At 41.0% G+C, this 20,602-nt stretch overlaps 1 protein-coding gene and 1 pseudogene across 1 annotated transcript in view; both read left to right on the top strand.

Moving 5' to 3' along the window:
- Window positions 1-20,602, top strand: part of EP300 (E1A binding protein p300) — an 81,795-nt gene that overhangs the window by 52,567 nt on the left and 8,626 nt on the right. The window contains exons 11-26 of the mRNA XM_046011151.1: window positions 362-439; window positions 1,435-1,544; window positions 3,429-3,566; window positions 4,110-4,547; window positions 6,024-6,203; window positions 6,410-6,554; window positions 8,565-8,683; window positions 10,112-10,351; window positions 11,192-11,280; window positions 13,242-13,322; window positions 15,391-15,447; window positions 16,498-16,575; window positions 18,189-18,256; window positions 19,320-19,470; window positions 19,570-19,716; window positions 20,269-20,382. Coding sequence (XP_045867107.1) covers window positions 362-439; window positions 1,435-1,544; window positions 3,429-3,566; window positions 4,110-4,547; window positions 6,024-6,203; window positions 6,410-6,554; window positions 8,565-8,683; window positions 10,112-10,351; window positions 11,192-11,280; window positions 13,242-13,322; window positions 15,391-15,447; window positions 16,498-16,575; window positions 18,189-18,256; window positions 19,320-19,470; window positions 19,570-19,716; window positions 20,269-20,382 — 2,233 coding nt within the window. The remainder of the gene's footprint in view (window positions 1-361; window positions 440-1,434; window positions 1,545-3,428; window positions 3,567-4,109; window positions 4,548-6,023; window positions 6,204-6,409; window positions 6,555-8,564; window positions 8,684-10,111; window positions 10,352-11,191; window positions 11,281-13,241; window positions 13,323-15,390; window positions 15,448-16,497; window positions 16,576-18,188; window positions 18,257-19,319; window positions 19,471-19,569; window positions 19,717-20,268; window positions 20,383-20,602) is intronic.
- On the top strand, window positions 19,055-19,154 carry LOC123947797 (annotated as a pseudogene).

Raw genomic sequence — 20,602 nt, 5'->3', positions numbered from 1 at the left:
TTCCTAAGTTCATTGCTTTATTCTTTGGAGAGTCAGGCTGAATTTTTCATGATGTTACTAAAGATACTTTGTGAGGTTTTTCTTTCTTTTTCTTTTTTTTTTTTTCCTTTTCTCTCCTTCATTCTATCAGCCCCTCCCCTTTTTAATGGAAGGCCACTGGCTAAAAGATGGTTTTCTAGGGGCATCTGGGTGGCTCAAGTCGGTTGAGGGTCTGCCTTTGGCTCAGGTCATGATTCTAGGGTAGTGGGGAGTCTGCTTCTCCCTCTCCCCCTCCCCCCGTTCATGCATGCTCTCTCAAAAATAAATGAGTAAATCTTAAAAAGTAGAAAGATTTTCTAACCATTTCTCTGTTCCACTCTAGATGGCCCTCTCCCTGACCCCTCTATGATCCGTGGCAGTGTGCCAAACCAGATGATGGCCCGGATAGCTCCACAGCCTGGTAAGTTGTAAAAGCAATCCATGTAATCCATGTATCTAACCATGACTTTTGTTTTTCCTGAAAGTAACCTCGATGTCCAACATGGCGCCTAAACCCAGAACCTTGAGATCAAGGGTCCCATACTCTACCAACTATGCCAGCCAGGTGCCCCAACCATGGCTTTTTAAAACAGAGTCTCTGGTGTACTACAGGATTATTCTTGCCACCTTGCTTCCTGCCTCAGACCAGCAGCATGTATCATAATTACCTACTTGAGAACTCAGAGCACATTTTGGAGTTGGAGCCCAGGGAGGGAGAGGAAAGGTATTAGAGTACAGGTTGCCTGGCAAGTCAGGTGGCAAAGACATGAAGCATCCATTTAAAAACAACTGGTCGGGGCGTCTGGGTGGCTCAGTGGGTTAAAGCCTCTGCCTTCGGCTCAGGTCATGATCCCAGGTTCCTGGGATGGAGCCCCGCATTGGGCTCTCTGCTCAGCAGGGAGCCTGCTTTCCGCCCCCTCTCTCTCTGCCTACTTAGTGATCTGTCTGTCAAATAAATAAAATCTTTTAAAATATAAATAAATTAATTAATTAAATAAAACAGCTGGTCAAGGGGTGACTGGGTGGCTCAGTCAGTGAAGGGCCTGCCTTAGCCTTAGGTAATGATCCCAGGTCCTGGGATTGGGCCCTACTTTGGGCTCCCTGTTTGGTGGGGAGTCTGCCTCTCCCTCTCCATCTGCACACACCCCCCCCCCCACCCAACTTGGGCTGTCTTTCTCAAATAATTAAAATCTTTTTAAAGATAATAAAATAAGTAAAAACAACTCATCAAGGTGATTTTATTCCAGATTACTAGATTTTATTCAGAAAACAATATGTTAATTAACAGTGTCCTTCATTCACAGTTGAAAAGACAGGTTCCTTTAATTATCCTGATAAAATGTTACAGAATCAGAATTCATTCTTTAATTCTCCAATTCCATGAAGGTGTTCAGACCTAATATTTTGTACTTACAGGTTTGAATCAGTTTAGCCAGATGAGTATGTCCCAGCCCCCAATTGGACCCCGGCAGACCTCTCCTCTTCAGCACCATGGACAGTTAGCTCAGCCTGGAACTCTCAACCCAGTAAGTGTGTCGTCTTTGTGTAATCATTTTGGCCTTTACCTAAATCCTTTTTTTTTGTTTCTGCTTTGTAAACAAACCTTATAGTTGCTTAAACAGCTAACTATAAACAGCTAACTATTAGCCTTTAACTTTTGATTTTTTCTGTAATTCTATTTGGCCCTTATGGTACACATGATAAATGATTATATATGTGTTTTAAAGAGGAGAATAAGTAGTTATTTTTTTAAAGTGGAGTAGGAGAAAACTAAGCCATATACCACTGTTAGGAAGTAAATATTACAATCCCTAATTTGCATCCATCTCTTTTACCAATAAATTGTATTTAGAAATTTATCCTACAAAATTCATCACTGAGGTACCAAAACAATGTAATTTGGAGAAAATTCATGTTAGGATCTTGTATTATGTAGTCTGTTTTGAAAAAAGACTGTATCCTGAATGTACAGTCAGGGATTCATTATGGTTCAATTACAGTACATTTATAAATTGGAATGGCTCTATAACCAGTAATTTCAGAACTTAACATGGTGGCATAAAACAAGTTTCTGAAGTATATGTATTAGAGGATCCAAGATAGTTAAGAACTTTGTTGATTATAATCTGTATAAAATAAACACTAAGAAACCCATGGCCTCTTACAAAAAGAAAGCTGATAAGAATGACAGTCACCTTTCCCTGGAGTCTCAATATTAGTAGCCTGCCTACTTCGACGGTCGCCACTCTTCTGTCACGTGCATCAAACATAGAACCTATCCAGACAGAAACTGTCTCTTGCAAGAGTGATGTAGGGACAGTCGTTAGGTTCTAGGGACTGGAGAAGAGGGAGTCTGAGCATTCACCTCTCCTTATGCAAATTCTAAGGCAGTCCACCTTTCCATGTTAACCCCAACCCTTATGCTCTCCGAATTAGGTAGTGTCTTTAGTTCTTGAGCGCCAGACGGCCATGTTTTAATAATCTTAGATTATTAAGTATTTGGCCTTTGTTTTTCCATAATTGCTTTCTCTATTAAAGGCCTATATTTGCGGAGTTTTAGAAATGAAATTTAATAATCCTCAAGATAAAGCACATTTTCCACTAAGAGTGCCCTCACGTCCCCTTCCACTGAATCACTGTCCCCATTAGACAGCTGATACCTTGATTACTGTCACCATGGATTAGCCTTACCTGTTTCTCATCTTCATATAAATGGAATTATTCAAATGTACTCTTGTGTCTGGCCTTTTTGGCTCACCATAATGGTTTTAATGTTCATCTGCCTTGTTGTTTATTTCGTAATTTGTTGTTGCTGAGTAGTAGTCCTTTTAGGGAGTGTTCCACAATGTGTTCATTCTTTCTGTTATTGATGGGCATTTTGACTGTTCCCAGGTGTTGACTTTTATGAATAAAGTGTAAACACCCCCCCCCGCCATGAAAGAAATGAAATATAACAATCTTCAAATATTTGTGGACCGTGAGCGCCACCAAGTTCAGTCACAAATCTTTGTGAGATTTTAATTGTACTGATTATAGATTCTTACGGTCTGTGCTACTGCAACATCATGACGTGAACACAGACCTTGTGAAGGTGTATTTCACTGTCACGTAACAGTATGCAAAGAGTGGTTACCTCTGTACCTTGTCAGGTGTATATTGGAATTGGTTTGTCTGTAAACACCCCCCCCCCCCCCCCCCCCCCGTAATTGGTTTAGAGTAGGCTTGGGTCAGCTGTAAGGCTGTTCTCAATTATCTTTGCACGAGATAATTCAGTGTTGTACTTTCTTCCTTTTTTACCCAACTTTCCCTTCAGCAGAGCCACAGCAGTTGTGATTCTAACTGTAGTAGAATAACCATAATGAAGCAATTGATGCTCTGTGTAATGTTTTTTTGTTTTTCCCCCCATGCAGCCTATGGGCTATGGGCCTCGCATGCAGCAGCCTTCCAGCCAGAGCCAGTTCCTTCCCCAGACTCAGTTCTCAGCACAGGGAATGAATGTGACGAATATGCCTTTGGCTCCGTCTGGCGGTCAAGCACCAGTGTCTCAAGTAGGTCTCACAGATGGGGTTTTTCACTTGTTCTTAGGCGTCCTTAAACTTCTCTTGATCTAGGTTTTTACAGGAAAGGGTGGCAGCAAATAGAAGGTTTTTAAGTTTTTAAGAAGAGCGATTATGTACATATGGTATTCTGGACATGAAAAGACTATTGTGTGATAGAGCAGTGCTGCTAATTGTTACAAACTAGGAAAGAGATTAAGTTGATCATTGTAAGCATTTTTTAATAGTAGTGAACACTTCTTAAAATGAAATCTTAGAGTTGTAATACAGAAGGAAGAACTGGTTAAGGAGAGCATAGCCAGGCAGAAAATAAACTGTCCCATGCCCCTGAAGTGGCTGAGGCCCATTCTGTTGTGGGTTGTTTTGTTTTGGGGGATTTTTTGGTGAATTTTTTTTGAAGTCTACTTAATTAAGTACTACGTTGGTGGATTATGTGAAGTTTTGACACATTTTGAAATGGAAGCATATTGCGGTGTAAATATTTTCTTTTACTGTGCTCTCAAGTGCCGCCTTGTTCTGTTTCTCATTTAACAGGCACAAATGTCCAGTTCTTCCTGCCCTGTGAACTCTCCTATAATGCCTCCAGGGTCTCAAGGGAGCCACATTCACTGTCCCCCTCTCCCTCAGTCAGCTCTGCATCAGAATTCACCCTCTCCAGTACCTAGTCGCACCCCTACGCCTCACCACACTCCCCCAAGCATAGGGGCTCAGCAGCCACCAGCAACAGCAATTCCAGCCCCTGTTCCTACACCTCCAGCCATGCCACCCGGGCCGCAGACCCAGGCTCTACATCCGCCTCCAAGGCAGACACCCACACCACCACCAACGCAACTTCCTCCTCAAGTTCAGCCTTCACTTCCTGCGGCTCCTTCAGCTGACCAGCCCCAGCAGCAGCCTCTCTCCCAGCAGAGTACAGCAGCATCTGTTCCCACCCCAACAGCGCCGCTGCTGCCCCCACAGCCTGCGACTCCAGTAAGCAGAGAGTTGGGTTTCCGCAGAACCCTTTCAAATTGTACTATAATGTTAAGATTATTTATATGCCGGTTCTAGTCTGTATCGTGTTGTCTCCCCAGTTAAACTAGAATCTCTTTGCAGTTAGGGACTTTCTTTTCCTTCCTGTTCTTTCTTACTATAATTAGTACCTAGCGTAGAGGGAGCTCAAAGACTTTGTTTAGGTCTGACGCTGACCGTGGTATGTTTTGCGTTGTGTTCTGAGACTTAAGGGCGTGTAAGCAGGTGACAAGGGGAGAGAATCTGTAGTAGTCAGCACATCACATAACTTTTCTGTTTATTTAAAGAATCTTTTTCAAACAGTCTGAGCCGTAGTATTTGAGAGTAAATGAACAAAACCATAAATTTATGAGTGTCTGGTCCTAGCCAAGGTTAGAAAATCATGACCTAAGGTGAGAAAAGTATGGGTCTTGAACAGTCCATAGCTTCCTTGTGAGAGGTTCATCATGTACATAGCAGAAATCGAAGTTCCCATCTAATAGTTGCATCTTTTTTATTTTTTTTAAGATTTTATTTTATTTATTTGACAGACAGAGATCACAAGTAGGCAGAGAGAGAGAGAGGCGGAAGCAGGCTTCCTGCTGAGCAGAGAGCCGGATGCGGGGCTCCATCCCAGGACTCCGGGATCATGACCTGAGCTGAAGACAGAGGTTTTAAGCCACTGAGCCACCCAGGCGCCCCTAATAGTTGCATCTTTACTAATAGAATTCTTTGTGTCAAGGCTCAGAACTTTCTGCTTGCTTACTGATTCCTACATTTTAGTTCTCTGTCATGTTGGTGAACAGAAAAGTCCATGAATCATAACTACTTCATAAAACACCATAAGTCAGCAACTGGTTCATCCCACCCTCTGATAGGCAAGGAACAGTAGAATGCAGAAAGGAAACTTTTGATTAGGGTTCCTGAAAATTCTAACTACTCATGAGGTTTCTTACTGGAAGACCTAGGAAAAGAGATTACTGGTTATCCCATTAGAATGTGGTGATTCAAAATAGCCACTCAGTGTGGGAGTTCATTATATGTTCTCTACTTTTTCTATACCCTTGCAGATTTTCCCACTGAAAAGTTAAAAAACAAAACAAAACAGCTAGTCCATCCTTCTTTTCTTTCCATTTCTTTCTAAATGTGAGCTCTCTGAGGCAGTCATCTCTGAGACCCCAGCCCTCACACCCTGGCACAGGAGGACAGCTAGTGCAGAAACTGCTGCTGTCTCTCGCATGTACGGTCAGCCAGCCAGTTTTGCAAGTCCTCAGTCTTCTGTTCTAACACACGGTTTACTTCAAGGGAGCGGAGGAGGGCGAGTGCGTGAAAGCACCATAAATGAGTGTAATGAGAGGAGTCTAGATTTAGCTTGTTAATCATGCCATCCTGTTGTGGAGCTTAAACTCTGGTTGTATAATTAGCAAACTTTTTGTGTTTTCCTCTCTTTACGCCCAGCTTTCCCAACCAGCCGTAAGCATTGAAGGGCAGGTATCAAACCCTCCATCCACTAGTAGCACAGAAGTGAGTTCTCAGACCATTCCTGAGAAGCAGCCTTCACAGGAAGTGAAAATGGAGGCAAAGATGGAAGTGGAGCCACCAGAACCAGCAGATGTTCAGCCAGAGGAGATCGCAGAGGTGAGAGCAGGGCACGGGCTGCCTTGGTTAGGGCCTCAGACTGGGAACATAAATTAGCATTCAGATAATTAGGTCTCATGTCATTGGTTTCCAGATGAGAAAGGGTCTTCAGATATGTCTGCAGGACAGAGTAAATAAGATAATGATCCTGTTGCTTCCTGGTGGCAAGTCTTTGGAATACTAAAAACGTTTACCTTGTCTTTCAGAGTAAAGCAGAAGACTGTAAAATGGAACCCACAGAAACAGAAGAGAGAGGCACTGAATTAAAAACTGAAATAAAAGAGGAGGAAGACCAGCCAAGTACCTCGGCTACCCAGTCATCTCCAGCCCCGGGACAGTCAAAGAAGAAGAGTAGGTCTCTTAGGCTCTCTGTTCCTGGAGACAAGGGGGAAAAAACCCCAAGACTTGGAATAGAATGGGATCTGGCTTCTTGGGTTTGAGAAATTGATTTTAATGTGATTTCATTAAGCCTGGAGTCCATTTTGCCTGGTCTCTGGATTATTACTAATATTGGAGAAGACGTTTTCTTTTCTATAGGTGTAGTTCCTTCCTGCAGTCATTGGGTCAGGCGCACCCATCATTTCTTCAGGGTGGACTGGTTAACAACCTTTCAAAAAATTCTTTAACACCAGAGGAGAGAAATTGTTCCATATCCTTGACTAAAATGCAGGAAATAATAGCAGTGACCATAATACTGTTTGTTGTCAACCTGGGCACTAGCACGGTGCCACCTGCATTGTCTCCTCTAAAAACCTGACGGCATCTCTGCGTTAACTGATCCTGTTTTACAGGCAGGGAAAACCTGAGGCTTAGCAAGGTTAAGTAGCTTGCCCCAGCTTACTCAGCTGGTAAGTGAACCCAGGTGGGCTGATTCAGAGTCTCTGCTCTCAACCAGCTCTTAAATATTAATGAGTCAAGCCCAGCAAACAGCTCTGCTTCAGACAGAGTATTTCTCTCTTTAGTTAATTCCCACAAAAACTGATTTACCGACTACTGTAGAACTAGAGCTTCTCGTAGCTGTAATGATGCCCTCTATGGTAGGACTTCTCTCAAGAGAGGAGTCTGCTGGCTCCTCACAATGGCACATACAAAGTTTTTCTGTTAATATAATGCAGTTTCGAATGTTGGAGTCGAAAAATTATTTGTATTTAAATACGATTTATATAACTGAAGTGGTATTTTAATATAGGCTGTAAGAAACCCAATCTTATTATTAGAAATCTGTCTTTAAAATAGCTAATTTCGCAGGTTCAAATTTTGTGTCTTTTGAGTATAACCAGATATGAAAAACAAAGTATCCTCTCCTGTTTGTGCATTTTTTTTCATGGTCACCCCCACCATCAAGTGAAAAATATCTAAAGTACTAATAGATATCCCCTCATGAAGATAAAAATTAATTTGTAAATAGAAGTAAGAAGGCCTGTGCTGAGAGTGTTTTAAAGCCCAAGATTGGACCTTTAATGAATAGCTTCTTAAATAATAACTTAAATCCACTTGGGACACATCGTCAAATCTTTTTTGATCTTTAGGACACATTAACAACACACTGGGATGAAATTTGATCAGCTCAGTCCATTTTTTGGCAATAACAAATTAGTTTTCTGTTTAGACTTAAACCTAACATTTGCCATTAGGATGATATGTCCTCCTCAGCTCTAAAACACCAAGCTAAATTTAATGAGGGACTTTTCCCTCAGGGTTTCGGATTCCTTTCGCGTTAAGATAATACAGGTCTAATTTCTGACTTGTTAAATACTGTTACCATGAATGAGGCCTTACTTCTATTCTTGTTCTACAGCATCTCCTGTCCCTCCCCATCGCTAGTATATTTTGAAACGTTTGACAGGTCTGTTCATAAATTTTTGGAATGCTTGGGATTCTGTTTCTACTTGGTCAAGACTATCTTTTTTTTTTTTTTAAATACTTTATTTATTTACTTATTTGACAGAGAGAGATCACAAGTAGGCAGAGAGGCAGGCAGAGAGAGAGGAGGAAGCAGGCTCCCTGCTGAACAGAGAGCCCGATGTGGGGCTCAATCCCAGGACCCTGGGATCATGACCTGAGCTGAAGGCAGAGGCTTTAACCCACTGAGCCACCCAGGTGTCCCTGGTCAAGACTATCTTAACTGAATTTCTGACTGAAAAATTAGCTGAGTTATGAAGGGTGTTTAAAGTTGACTAGACATGGTGTTTTGAAGGCGCTACCTGATGTGGGAAATTAGAAGGAGGAAGTGTGTCCTAAGTGATACCTTCATGGAGATAACGTTAGGCAGATTTGTGGTTTGTGAGATATTTTTATGGCTTCAACTTGAGCATTTCTTCTTTTCCATAATTGATAACTAATTTCAAATGTGCTCTTAAGTTTTCAAACCAGAGGAGTTACGACAGGCACTGATGCCAACTCTGGAGGCGCTTTACCGACAGGATCCAGAATCCCTTCCCTTTCGTCAACCTGTGGACCCTCAACTTCTTGGAATCCCTGTAAGTATGTGGTGGTACTTTCAATTTTTTTTTTTTAATTTGTTAACAGCTTTATTCAGATATAATTCACGTATTATACAAGACACCCATTTAAACTGAGTAATTCAGTGATTTTTGTGTATTAACAGGATTGTGCAACTATGGCTAGTCTCTTTTGGATCATTTTCATCACCCCCAAAAAGAAACCCCATGTCCATAAGTAGTCACTCCCATTTCCTCCCCCCATCCAACCACTAGTCTACTTCTGTCTCTGTGGATTTGTTTATGGGCATTTCATTAAATGGAATTAAATAGTATGTGTTTATGACTGGCTTCATTCAAGGTTCATCCATATTATAGCATGAACCTGTACATCGTTCTTTTTGTGGCCCAGATATATCCCACTGTAAGGCCACATCACATTTTCTTTACCCGTTTGTGAGTTTGTAGACATTTGAGTTGTTTGCACTTTTAGGCTGTTGAGTGTAGTGCTGCTATGAATATTCATTCATTCACGTACAAAATTTTGTGTGGGTGTATGTTTTTGTTTCTTTGGGGTATATACCAAGGAGTGTGATTACTGGGTCACAGGTTTATTTATTTGGTAGAAAAGATGGACCAAATTAACTTCATCTGTTTCTAAATTTGGCCTTTCTACACCAGGCTGCTGGGAGCCTTCATTTGAGGTTTCTAAGTGGTGTTGAATAAGGCATTGGAGTGCTTACAGAGGCAAAGTTCTTAGGAACTTCTTTCTTCCTCTAGTTTTCTGTGACCTTAGATCACTGATATTCACTGGGCTTTGTTTTCTCATCAGTAGGCCCTTTTTAGTACTAAAATGTTAAAACAGACCATTTGACTTCTTGGTCTTTAAATGGATCACACATATACTATAGTAAGGAATCTGGAGTTTCAGTAGATCATCAGCCTACTATCTGGAAAGTCTATATAGTAGCTCTGTTACTATCTAGTAATTTAGAGTAATTTATAGTAATATAAATTAAAATAATATAATAATTACCTTATATATATAATAAAATAAATATAATATAGTAGTATCGAGTAATTTAGACTAGTAATTTAGAGAAGTGATGGGGTGCCTGAGTGGCTCATTCGGTTGAGTAGCTGACTCTTGATTTCAGCTCAGGTCATGATCCCAGGGTCCTGGGATCCAGCCCCGTGTGTCGGGCTCCGTGCTCAGTGGGGAATCTGTTTGAGGATTTGCTCTCCTTCTGCCCTCCCCCAGTTGATACACTTGTCCATGTGCTCTCTTTCTCTAAATTAAATCTTTTAAAAGAAAGTGAAGGGCATTAGTCAATTTCTTGGATATACAATCAGGTCAAAGACTCAGCTTTTCTGGAAAACTCATGATTATAATAGGAAGACACACCATGTACCTTAAAACATACTGAGACTGAGGTAATGTTGTTTGGTGCCACTTAACCTTTCTAGGATTACTTTGATATTGTGAAGAGTCCCATGGACCTTTCTACCATCAAGAGGAAGTTAGACACTGGACAGTATCAGGAACCCTGGCAGTATGTGGATGACATTTGGCTTATGTTCAACAATGCCTGGTTGTATAATCGGAAAACATCTCGGGTATATAAGTATTGCTCCAAGCTGTCTGAAGTCTTTGAACAAGAAATTGACCCAGTAATGCAAAGCCTTGGATATTGTTGTGGCAGAAAGGTAAGAAATTTTTCACCAGTAAGAAAGCTTGACTAATTAGAATCCTAAATCATCAGATTGTAAACTCACCTGGAATAGGACTTTGAATCATCTTCACCTATGGGTGCACGGTTCTGGCATGAGCTGGTTTTCCTGTGCATACCAACTCACATGCATTTCATCTTGTCTTACTGAGTTTTTTGCTAAGTGGTTGAAGGACATGACGGCCCCGCCCAGAGTGGTGAGCAGATACAGTACAGTCGTCCCTCTTTGTCATGGGTTTCCTTCCCGTGGTTTCTGTCAACCATGGTCCAGAAACAGATGGTACACCTTCTGACATACTAGCAAGAGGTCAGTAGTAGCTTTCATGCTACTTCGGAACACCTGCGTCATTGAACTCATTTCGCCTCTTCACCTAGGCATCATAGCATCACAAGAAGAGTGGGTACAGTACAGTAAGATATTTTGAGAAAGGCCACAATCACATAACTGTGTTTTTAGTATATTATTATTATCGTTCTATTTTATTATTAGTTATTAATCTCTTACCTGTGTCTAATTTATAAGTTAACTTTATTATAGATGTGTATGTATAGGAGCCAACATGATACTATATTTACGGTTTGGTACTGTCCAGGATCTTAGGCCTCCACTAGTGTGCTCTTTGCCCGTTGAGAATTGGGGCTGCTGCAGGATATGAAGAGTGGTGGTGGTTCCGTGTGTGCTCGTAGAAACTGAGCTAGCCCATTGTATAAATGAGAACTCGAGAATTCACTGACTTTTGTTTCTGAAATGCCAGTTTGACTATTCTAGCTTGTTTTTCAGGCCTGTGTACTATTTAACAAATGGTTTCTATTGCAGTTGGAGTTTTCTCCACAGACACTCTGTTGCTATGGCAAACAGTTGTGCACAATCCCTCGTGATGCCACTTACTACAGTTACCAGAACAGGTAAGCTCAACCATGTGTGGACCATGGTCCGCATATCCGTGTGTCCAGGGACCGCATGCGGATGGACCAGCACACATACACTCGTGGTTCATGTGTATCTTGCTTGGAAACAACTGTACAGCACAAGTTCTGGTCTTAGCATTCTGCCTTTGTTTGCAGAGTCAGGACAGCAGAAGGTAGCCTTGTTGTTGTCTGGCCCCTTATTTTTAGAAGGCAGGAGCCCAAATCCTCGAGAGCTTAAGCAACTTTGTGAGTGGTGGCATAGATGGCATTATATACCAGCTTACCACAGCCTGAGGCTAACTGCGAAAATTTTTAAATGAATGTCTTTCCTTGTCCATGAAATTGCTGCCATCTCCTTCCCAAAAACTACCCAAAAAGCTTGTACCAAAAGTTGTTAGCCAGCTATATCTTTTGGGAAATGTTTCGTTTTTGTGTGCAGCCTATCACTAAGTTGTACTCAGAGCAAATGAAAACAGGATTTCAGAGTTTTTTCTTGGCCTCTGTGAAGCCTAGAGGCCAATAAAAAGGGAAAGCTCCAAAAAATAGGTCTGCACCAGACTGTTACTTAAAATGTATTTTGAATATGACAGTGGATGGTAGAGTTCTAACAAATTAGGAACCTCTGCCTTATTTTTCTCCTGGCCAAACAATGGCTGTAATCATACAGATGGCATTCATTTATCTATCTTAAGCATGATCTGTCTCCTATTTTCAGTCATTAGCCTACAAATATAACTTGGGGCTCTGAGACAGTCATAACAAGACCAGGCAGTTAATACTCTTTAATAAAACCAACCCCATCGTGGTGGTTCTTGCTGGACTTGTGTGCTACAGTTGCATTTCTAGCTTTGAAAAAGTCACTTAAACTTTTTGTTTTGTTTACAAAAAGTTAGGTGCACTCTCCTAATGCTTTGTTGTAATCATTAGAATCCATAGTTTTTCACTGTTAATACCTAGGAAAAGTGAATCAAGTTGTCAAAGGCACTTAACGTTAAAAAAAAAAAAAAAGTGACAACTTGCATGAAACTTTCCTCATACTGCAGCCTTGACATTTGTGCCAATTTTGGATTTTCAACATCAGTGTGCAGTGTTTGTAGTCTTTGTACCTAAGGAACATGTAATCATGCGCCTGCGTGCACTGCACCACTGCCTGCCTTTGCCTTTTCAGCTGTCAGTGCGTGGCCACGATCAGTATTTAAGCTCTTGTGCAGAGTTTTCGTTGAAAAAAGATTTTTTTTTTTAACTTACGTGGCTTCGCTGGGATCAAAAAAATTTTGTGGATTTTTTTTCAGTCCGGGTTGTTTTTAGGTGATTGCTTCCTGGTTCTGTATCCATAGTGGATTTTTTGTTACTTACTTTGTTGTTGGAAATGGGGAGAAGTGTGTGATTGTTATGTTCCAGTAATAGAGCAGCAGTTCTCCTCCGCCAGTATTTATCCTTCCTCCTGTTGATTATGTTCATCAAGTAGCATTAATTACTAAAATGAGAGAATGTAGGTCTGTGTAAGTGAAACTTTTTTGTTTTATTTGCTGTAATCATTTGCTACTTGTGATCCCATTTGAGATATTTAATGCTAATCTGTGCTTTGCCTTGGCTTTCTGCTTTGTGTTGTCTTGTCTTGCTTTTGTTTTTTGTTGTCCTGCAATCCCTCATTTCTTCGTTTGTTTTGTGTTTTTTTTTTCTCCCTCATGCTTGTCCGTTGTCTGCACTTGGCTTTGATTGCAAAAAACAAAAACCAAAAAAACAAAAACAAAAACAAAAAAAAAACCAAAAACAAAAAACAAACAAACTGTGGGGCCCATAAATCTGCATCATTGAATGTCCTTGTCGCCGTTGATGACCTGCTCTCTGCTCCCGTCCCCCTCCTTGGCCTGCTGTGATTGGTGGCTTCGTTGCTTGGCTTGGGCTGTGTTGTGTGAACGGAACAGTTCACCCCAGTATGGCCTTCTTGCCGACAGGTATCATTTCTGTGAGAAGTGTTTCAATGAAATCCAAGGGGAGAGCGTTTCTTTGGGGGATGACCCTTCCCAGCCTCAAACGTAAGTAATTGCATTATTTTGGAAAGTGCTGTCTTGATGAGTTGTCAAGTGATTATCCTTAAGCTTCTAGTGGTCTTGGGCTACACTGCCGGTATAGTAGCTGTTTGCCACAGTTGGCTATTTCAATACAAATTAATTAAAGGAAATAAAATTCACATTTCAAATGTTCCATAGACATATGTGGGTAGTGGCTGCCATGTTAGTCAGCAAAGAGAGAGCACATTTCTGTCACAGCAGAAAGTTTTGTCAACACTGAGCTAGGAAATAGGTCAACACTGGATTGGATGGTCATTTTAGATATTTCTTCTATATGGAAACAGCTTCTCTCCTAAAAACTGAAAGGTTGTAGTGCAAGGGAACTTTGTTATTTAACTCTTTCAAGTTGGAGGGGAATTGAACAGATAACTTCTTTATGGCCTTCTCGTGTTTGGTTATCAGTACTGAAATCATTATAATCGTTGAGCAACATTCATTTCATATTAGGGGTTTAGGCACTTAATTAGAGTAGCTCAGAAGAAAGAGAGTTGGTTGGGCTTTTGCAGTCTCACAAGCTCTTACTGTGTGTGGCAAATGCCAGGACAAATTTGGAAACATAGCTTAAATTGGCTAATAGCTCTTCTGATTGCTAAAATGTAGTTAGACACTGTGTTTCAGGTGTGTACTGTTTTAGGAAGAAAGAACTGTTTGGTGTACTTTTAATATTCTTCAGTTCCTTCTTTCTGGTTTAACTTGTAATAAACAGAAGCAGTTCAGAACATTCCAAAAAGTGTGGAATTGTTACACTACTGGTGAAAAATAGGGCTTCTGAGGGAAAACTGGTTAATTTTTCCAAATTAAGTCTTGAAGTTGCACTTTTCCTTCAGTCACCGTTGGGCTGCAATATAGTAGAGTCGGGTGCTAGTCTGGGGAGTGGATGCTGGGTCCCCTTGAACCTTAAGGAGATTTTCTGACCCTTGGCTAAATAAATCAGGCTGACTAGCTCTAAGTAAGTTCCCCTGATGGCAGGAAAGGAAGGCAGCCTTACCATTGGTACGGTTGAGTGGCTTCCCACAAGATCTAAACCTTAGGACCATGTATTTCTGAGACTAAAGAGTATGGAAATCCCCTTCCAATTCTGTAGGTCTGTAGTGGGCCTGGGAGTCTGCGTTACTGACAAGCTCGTAGGTCCTTAAATGCTGCTGGTGTTCAGAACACACTTTGAAAAGCAAGGACTTTGGCCCTTTAGATCTAGACCATGTGTAGTAGGAAGGAGTTTAAGTGTGGAGAGAGGTCCTCTTTTCTGTTGAGGAGGAATCACTGCAGTCAGCGTTGGGCACCCTGAAGTTTGTTCTAGGTAGAGAAGGTTAAGACATAAGCTTTTGTATTTGTGAGGCTACGAGCAGTGTGTTGTGCTATTTTGGGGGGTTGGGAGGCCATGTGAAAATTTTAAACAGGTAACAATTAGTAACCTGAAGTACGTGTTTTAATATTGAGATTTTTTTTTATTAATATAAAACGTTATTTGACTAGACTGTCCTAAGAAATGAATATTAATTTTAAATAGGGGTTTGGCTCCTTCCGTATACACCATCTTCATAGCTCGGTGTAGGAGCTGTCTATGCTACAAATGCTGGGGGGGGGCACCTGGCTGTCTCAGTCAGGGGAACATGGGACTCTGGACCCTCAGGGTGATGAGTTCAGGCCCTATGTTGGGTGTAGAAATTACTCAAAAACAAAATCTTTTAAAAAGAAAAAAGGTATAAATACCTAATGATTACTAAGAGTAGTAAACAAGGTTTTTAAAATGAGAAGAACAACAAACTCCTATGTTTCCAGTTGTTAAGTTTTGCTGGTTTCTTCATTTCCTCTAAGGGGAAATAGATTTATTATAAAGTCTCCAAAAACATAGGCATTCCTTTATGTAAATGTACATTTTGCGGGAGCCTACAATGTACCTATTCAGTGTATCCTCAGTATCTTAGAAGATTTAAATAATCCACTTTTGCAAGATTTGTTCCTTTGGTTAGAATAGTAGTCAGATCGCTCATCTTTACTGCTTTTTCTCATTGTGTCCCTCTTTTCTCCTTAGCACAATAAATAAAGAACAATTTTCCAAGAGAAAAAATGACACACTGGATCCTGAACTGTAAGTGGTGCCTTGGATAGTCCATTTACTTTGATATTCCCTCTTCCTTTCATTCTCTGTTTGCATGGCCAGTGCGGTCTGAGAATAAATCTGTGCAACATACATCCAATTTGGAAGCGTTACAGTTAATATCATGTACATTTCACTAAATCCCCTGAATAGTTTGGGCCCAAGTGAAGCTCCCTCCTATCTCTGCTGAGTGTCATGTGTTCCTTCCCTGTGCTTTTTCAGACGTTTTCATACTCCCCTACTTTGTAGTGAGGCCACCCAGAAAGTACCGAACAGTCCTAGTACTCTGGACGCTCCTAGAATGGATAGAATGGTGTCAGACTTCTTCCTTTTTTTTTTTTTTTTTTAGTTTTATTTGTCAGAGAGCACGCACAAGCAGGGGGAGTGGCAGACTGAGGTAGAAGCAGGCTCCCCGCTGAGCAAGGAGCCCAGTGTGGGACTCCATCCCAGGACCCTGGGGTCATGATCTCAGCTACCCAGGCATCCTCAATGGCATCAGACTTCTTTGGAAGTTTAAGCAATAGTGATCTTTCACTTTTTACTGCCTACCCACAATTGTCACATTCGGGGGCACCTGGCTGGCTCGGTCGGTAGAGCATGTGACTCTCAATCTCAGGGTTTTAAGTTCAAGCCCCATGTTGGGTGTAGAAATTACTTAAAAATAAAATTTTTGGTGTGCCTGGGTGTCACAGTTGGTTAAGTATCTGACTCTTGGTTTCCGCTTAGGTCATCATCTTGGGGTCATGCAGTTGGGCTCCACACTCAGCAGGGAGTCTGTTTAAATTCTGTATCATGCTAACCCCCCTCGCCCCTAACCTCCTCCCCCACCACCGTGTGCTCCCTCTCAGATAAAATTGTCACATTCAGTGACTTAATTTCTTTTGAATTTTGCTCTGCCTGTAACACTGAAGAGCTTTTAAAAACAGTTCCATTCTTTGAATGTAATCTTGGCTATCTTGTCAGGAATAAGGGAAAATGTTGGAAAGTTTTGATTTAGTTAAAGTTCTGGTTTAATTCAAATTCTTCGGCTTTTCATTCCAGGTTTGTTGAATGTACAGAGTGTGGAAGAAAGATGCATCAGATCTGTGTCCTTCATCATGAAATCATCTGGCCATCTGGGTGAGACATTAGTATTTTTTCTAGAGTTTTTCTTTGTGAACTTTAGCAAGTTTTTATCATTGCAATGATTGTATCATTTTCAAAGGTACTGTGTGTGATCGTTAAAAGTCACTTTTAGGGGCACCTGGGTGGCTCACTCTGTTAAAAGCATCTGTCTTCATCTTAGGTCATAATCCTGGGGTCCTGGGATAGACCCCCATGTCAGGCTCCCTGCTGCTCCTTCTCCAGACTCTGCCGCTCCCCTTGCTTGTACGCCTTGCATTCTCTCTCTCTCTCTTTATCTTTCAAATAAATAAATAAAATCTTTTAAAAATTCTGAAGTTCACTTTTAAAACATTAAGCTAGAATCCAAAAATTTAGGTTTTTCTCTTAATTTGCATGCCTTGTTTTAATCCATATACAAGTCTGGTTTTTAAAATTCCTTGGTAATCATTACACATCAAAACTAAGTATTTTTGGAAGATTTATCAGTAGAGTTAAGAAATCTCTGGCACCTGGAAACTAGCAGAGAGTTATTAGAAGGAATTAAATTTGCCAGATTTTGAGTGCTGCTTATACTGGCTACAGTAGGAAAATTTTAAGATACAGAGGGTGTCCATGGGGCAGCTCTGTTTTTTACTCTGAGAAAATGTCATGCTGTGAATGGTTTACTAAATGGTGAAACGGGTTAGGATTTGATGTTTTCCGGGGGGGGGGGGGGGGGGGCGTTGGACAGTAAGTTATATGGCTATTGTCCAGTGAAAGAGTTTCATAGAAATGACTACAAACAGATTTCTGTAAACAAGCTGTTTTTGGGTCCCAGGTTCTGTTTCTGAATATTCTCCATGTATTTACTTAAGCTGCACATTGTCAAAGACTAACAACAGTAGATGGATTTTTGTGCATTGTGACGCTTGTTTACTACTATGGGTCACCATTCACTCTCCAGGGTGGAGTTGATACCAGCTCTGTTCAAGGTTGGGGGTGTCTGTACATGATCTCAGGGTGCCTGGCTGAAGCGTTGGAAGAGCTTGATTTTTGATCAAGACTCGTGATCTCACTCAGGGTCATGAGTTTGAAGGCTACCCACCCCTGTTGTGGGTAGAGATTACTTAAATGAATAAATACAAAGTTTAAAAAATATGGGATCTCTGTACTCTCCTGTGCTCTTCACTTTAATTGCTGATGCTGGTTTAGGGATCACAGGAAAGAAGTGGCTAATTAACACATTTCTAGAAAATAACATGCAGGGAAAAAATCAGTCATTTGATGTGTGTATGGTTTGTGTTCAGATGTGCCTTTTTAGTGTTCTCCTTAATGTAAAGAGCTGGGCAAGAGTACTTGAAAGGCTTACAGTGATTCTTGCAACTTAAGGTCAGTCAGTTGGTTAAGGAACACTCTTTTTTATTTTTTTTTCCTTAATGCTTTCTAAATGCTCTTCGTATATTGCTTACTTTAAGTCGTTATTATATATTTAGAAATATTTCTCCCAGTTTGTGTTTTAAATTTTAACTTTATACACACACACACACACATACGTATATATGTATATGGTAGACTTTGTTAACTAGTCTGTATTAACTTTAAATGTTTCTCTAAGCTACGTGTAAGCAGAGTCTTGGTTTACATTTTAGATTTGTCTGTGATGGCTGCTTAAAGAAATCTGCACGAACCAGGAAAGAAAATAAGTTTTCTGCTAAAAGTAAGTTTAATCTCAGAAGTAAATCCTGGCAATACTTTCCTGAAACATAGTTAAAATAAATTATCCAAGGGGCCAGGCAGCTGGTTTGGTCTGAAGAGCATGTGACTCTTGATCTCTGGGTTGTGAGTTCAAGCCCCACGTTGGGTGTAGAGATAACGTAAAGGATCAGGATTTGAAATGTGCAAGGTGTGTGTGGGGGGTTTTTTTCCCCTAAATTTCTTCATTTTGGGAGCCCCATGTAGAAATACTGTCCAAAATTGCCATCCCATGCGTGATTGCCTCGATTTGGTCCATATGATTAGGGCTTCTTGCAGACTGTCTCGCTTCAGGAACAGGGGGAGTGGTAGCCAAAGATTGTTATTGTACAGTTGAGATTACCACATTTTTTTGGTATTTGGTTTAACGTTATAGATGCCTTTGCACTTTTTACTGACCTACAGAATGCTTTTTTTCCTATAAAGTTTCTCATAATACCCAACCAATGCCATTTTTAAATATGACTGCAGTTGAGGCAAAGTGCATGTAGGTGTTCTATTTTTTAACGTCTGAAATTGGAAAATTTTCCAAATAAAAAGTTGGGTGGAGGGGTGCCTAGGTGGCTCAGCTGGATAAGCAGCTGCCTTTGGCTCAGGTCATGATCCCAGGGTTCTGGGATTGAGTCTTGCGTAGGGCTCCCCGCTCAGTGAGGAGTCTGCTTCTCCCTCCCTGCCTCCACACTCATACGCCATCTCTAGTAAGTAAAGTAAATATTTTTTTAAAAAAGAAGGTGGGTGGAAAACACATTAAATTGACTACCATGTCTGCTTCGACTGCACATGTACTAAAATTGGAATGATAGAGATTTGCATAGTCCCTATGCAAGGATGGCACACAAGTTCATGAAGTATTCCAGGTTTGTTTGTTTTTTTAAGGATTGTTTTCAAATATTAACCACATTGCTTTATTTTAACAAAATCAAGTTACCTTATTTGTGCAGAAATGATATTTGATATTGAAGCTTAAGAATTTTAACAGTCATAAATTGGCACCTTGGTTACTCCTGGACTTCTCACTGCATTTCTAGGGTTGCCATCTACCAGGCTTGGCACCTTTCTGGAAAACCGTGTGAATGACTTTCTTAGGAGACAAAACCACCCTGAATCAGGAGAAGTCACTGTTCGGGTAGTTCATGCTTCTGACAAAACTGTGGAAGTGAAGCCAGGCATGAAAGCAAGGTATCCAGTAATTTCCCCTTTCCTCTTGTGCCTAATGTAGCTACTGCTGATGATTCTGATCTGAATGAGATGTTTTTCTCTCCAATCTGCATGGTGTAGGTTTGTAGATAGTGGAGAGATGGCAGAATCTTTTCCATACCGAACCAAAGCCCTTTTTGCCTTCGAAGAGATAGACGGTGTTGACTTGTGTTTCTTTGGCATGCATGTTCAAGAGTATGGCTCTGACTGCCCTCCACCCAACCAGAGGTAGGACTTAACACAGCTGTCTTCCAATTTGAGTGGGAGTTGGAAGCATCATGGGCAAGAAACTTTGATGTGCTTGGTTTGGAAATGGAAATGCAAATTCTCGCTGCTCAGTACTGCTGTTCTGTGCTCTTGGCAATAAGGGAGGGGATACGAACAGCAGCCTGAAATTCAAAGTGGGAAACAGACAATTTTTTTTCAGAAAATGGGCTTAAATCTAGATTGTGGTAAAGCACCTTGCCTGAGAGGTGTGTGAAAGAATGTTAGGGTATGTTTAGAGTTTGTTTTCAGAACAAGAATGCCACCAGAATACATTTGGATCCATAAATACTAACACACTGTGCTTCGGGCACTACTGGGCACTAAGTCTGTAGTAGAGCCGTAGGCTCGCGAAACTCGCCTGAATGGTGCACAGTCTGGTCGCTTATCTGTGACTGTGATGTGCATTATCAGCGAGGTGAGAAAAGCGCAGGAGAGAGAGATTGTGTTTTTAACCACATGAGTAAGAATTCCTTATGTGACTTGACTTGGTTTCTTTCTCCCCACTTGATGCAGGAGAGTTTACATATCATACCTTGACAGTGTTCATTTCTTCCGTCCTAAGTGCTTGAGGACCGCAGTCTACCATGAAATTCTAATTGGATATTTAGAATACGTCAAGAAATTAGGGTAAGCGTACTGATAAGTGCTGTCTTTTAAAACAGCTCGAACTAATGACCACCATGACATAGGTTGAAGCATGGATGACTTCCTGCTCCCTTTTCTCAGTGTTGTCATTTGGGCAGAAATGGCTGTTGTGACCCTAGTTGGACTCATTCCAGATGAGTTCTGTTTCATTCAGTTAAGCTGTTAGGTGCAGTTTGATTGGACGGTTGTTACTCATTTAGGG

This window comes from Meles meles, chromosome 7 (assembly GCF_922984935.1).
Source record: "Meles meles chromosome 7, mMelMel3.1 paternal haplotype, whole genome shotgun sequence".
Classification (NCBI taxonomy): Eukaryota; Metazoa; Chordata; class Mammalia; order Carnivora; family Mustelidae; genus Meles; species Meles meles.
This window is presented reverse-complemented; position numbering and strand designations above follow the sequence as displayed.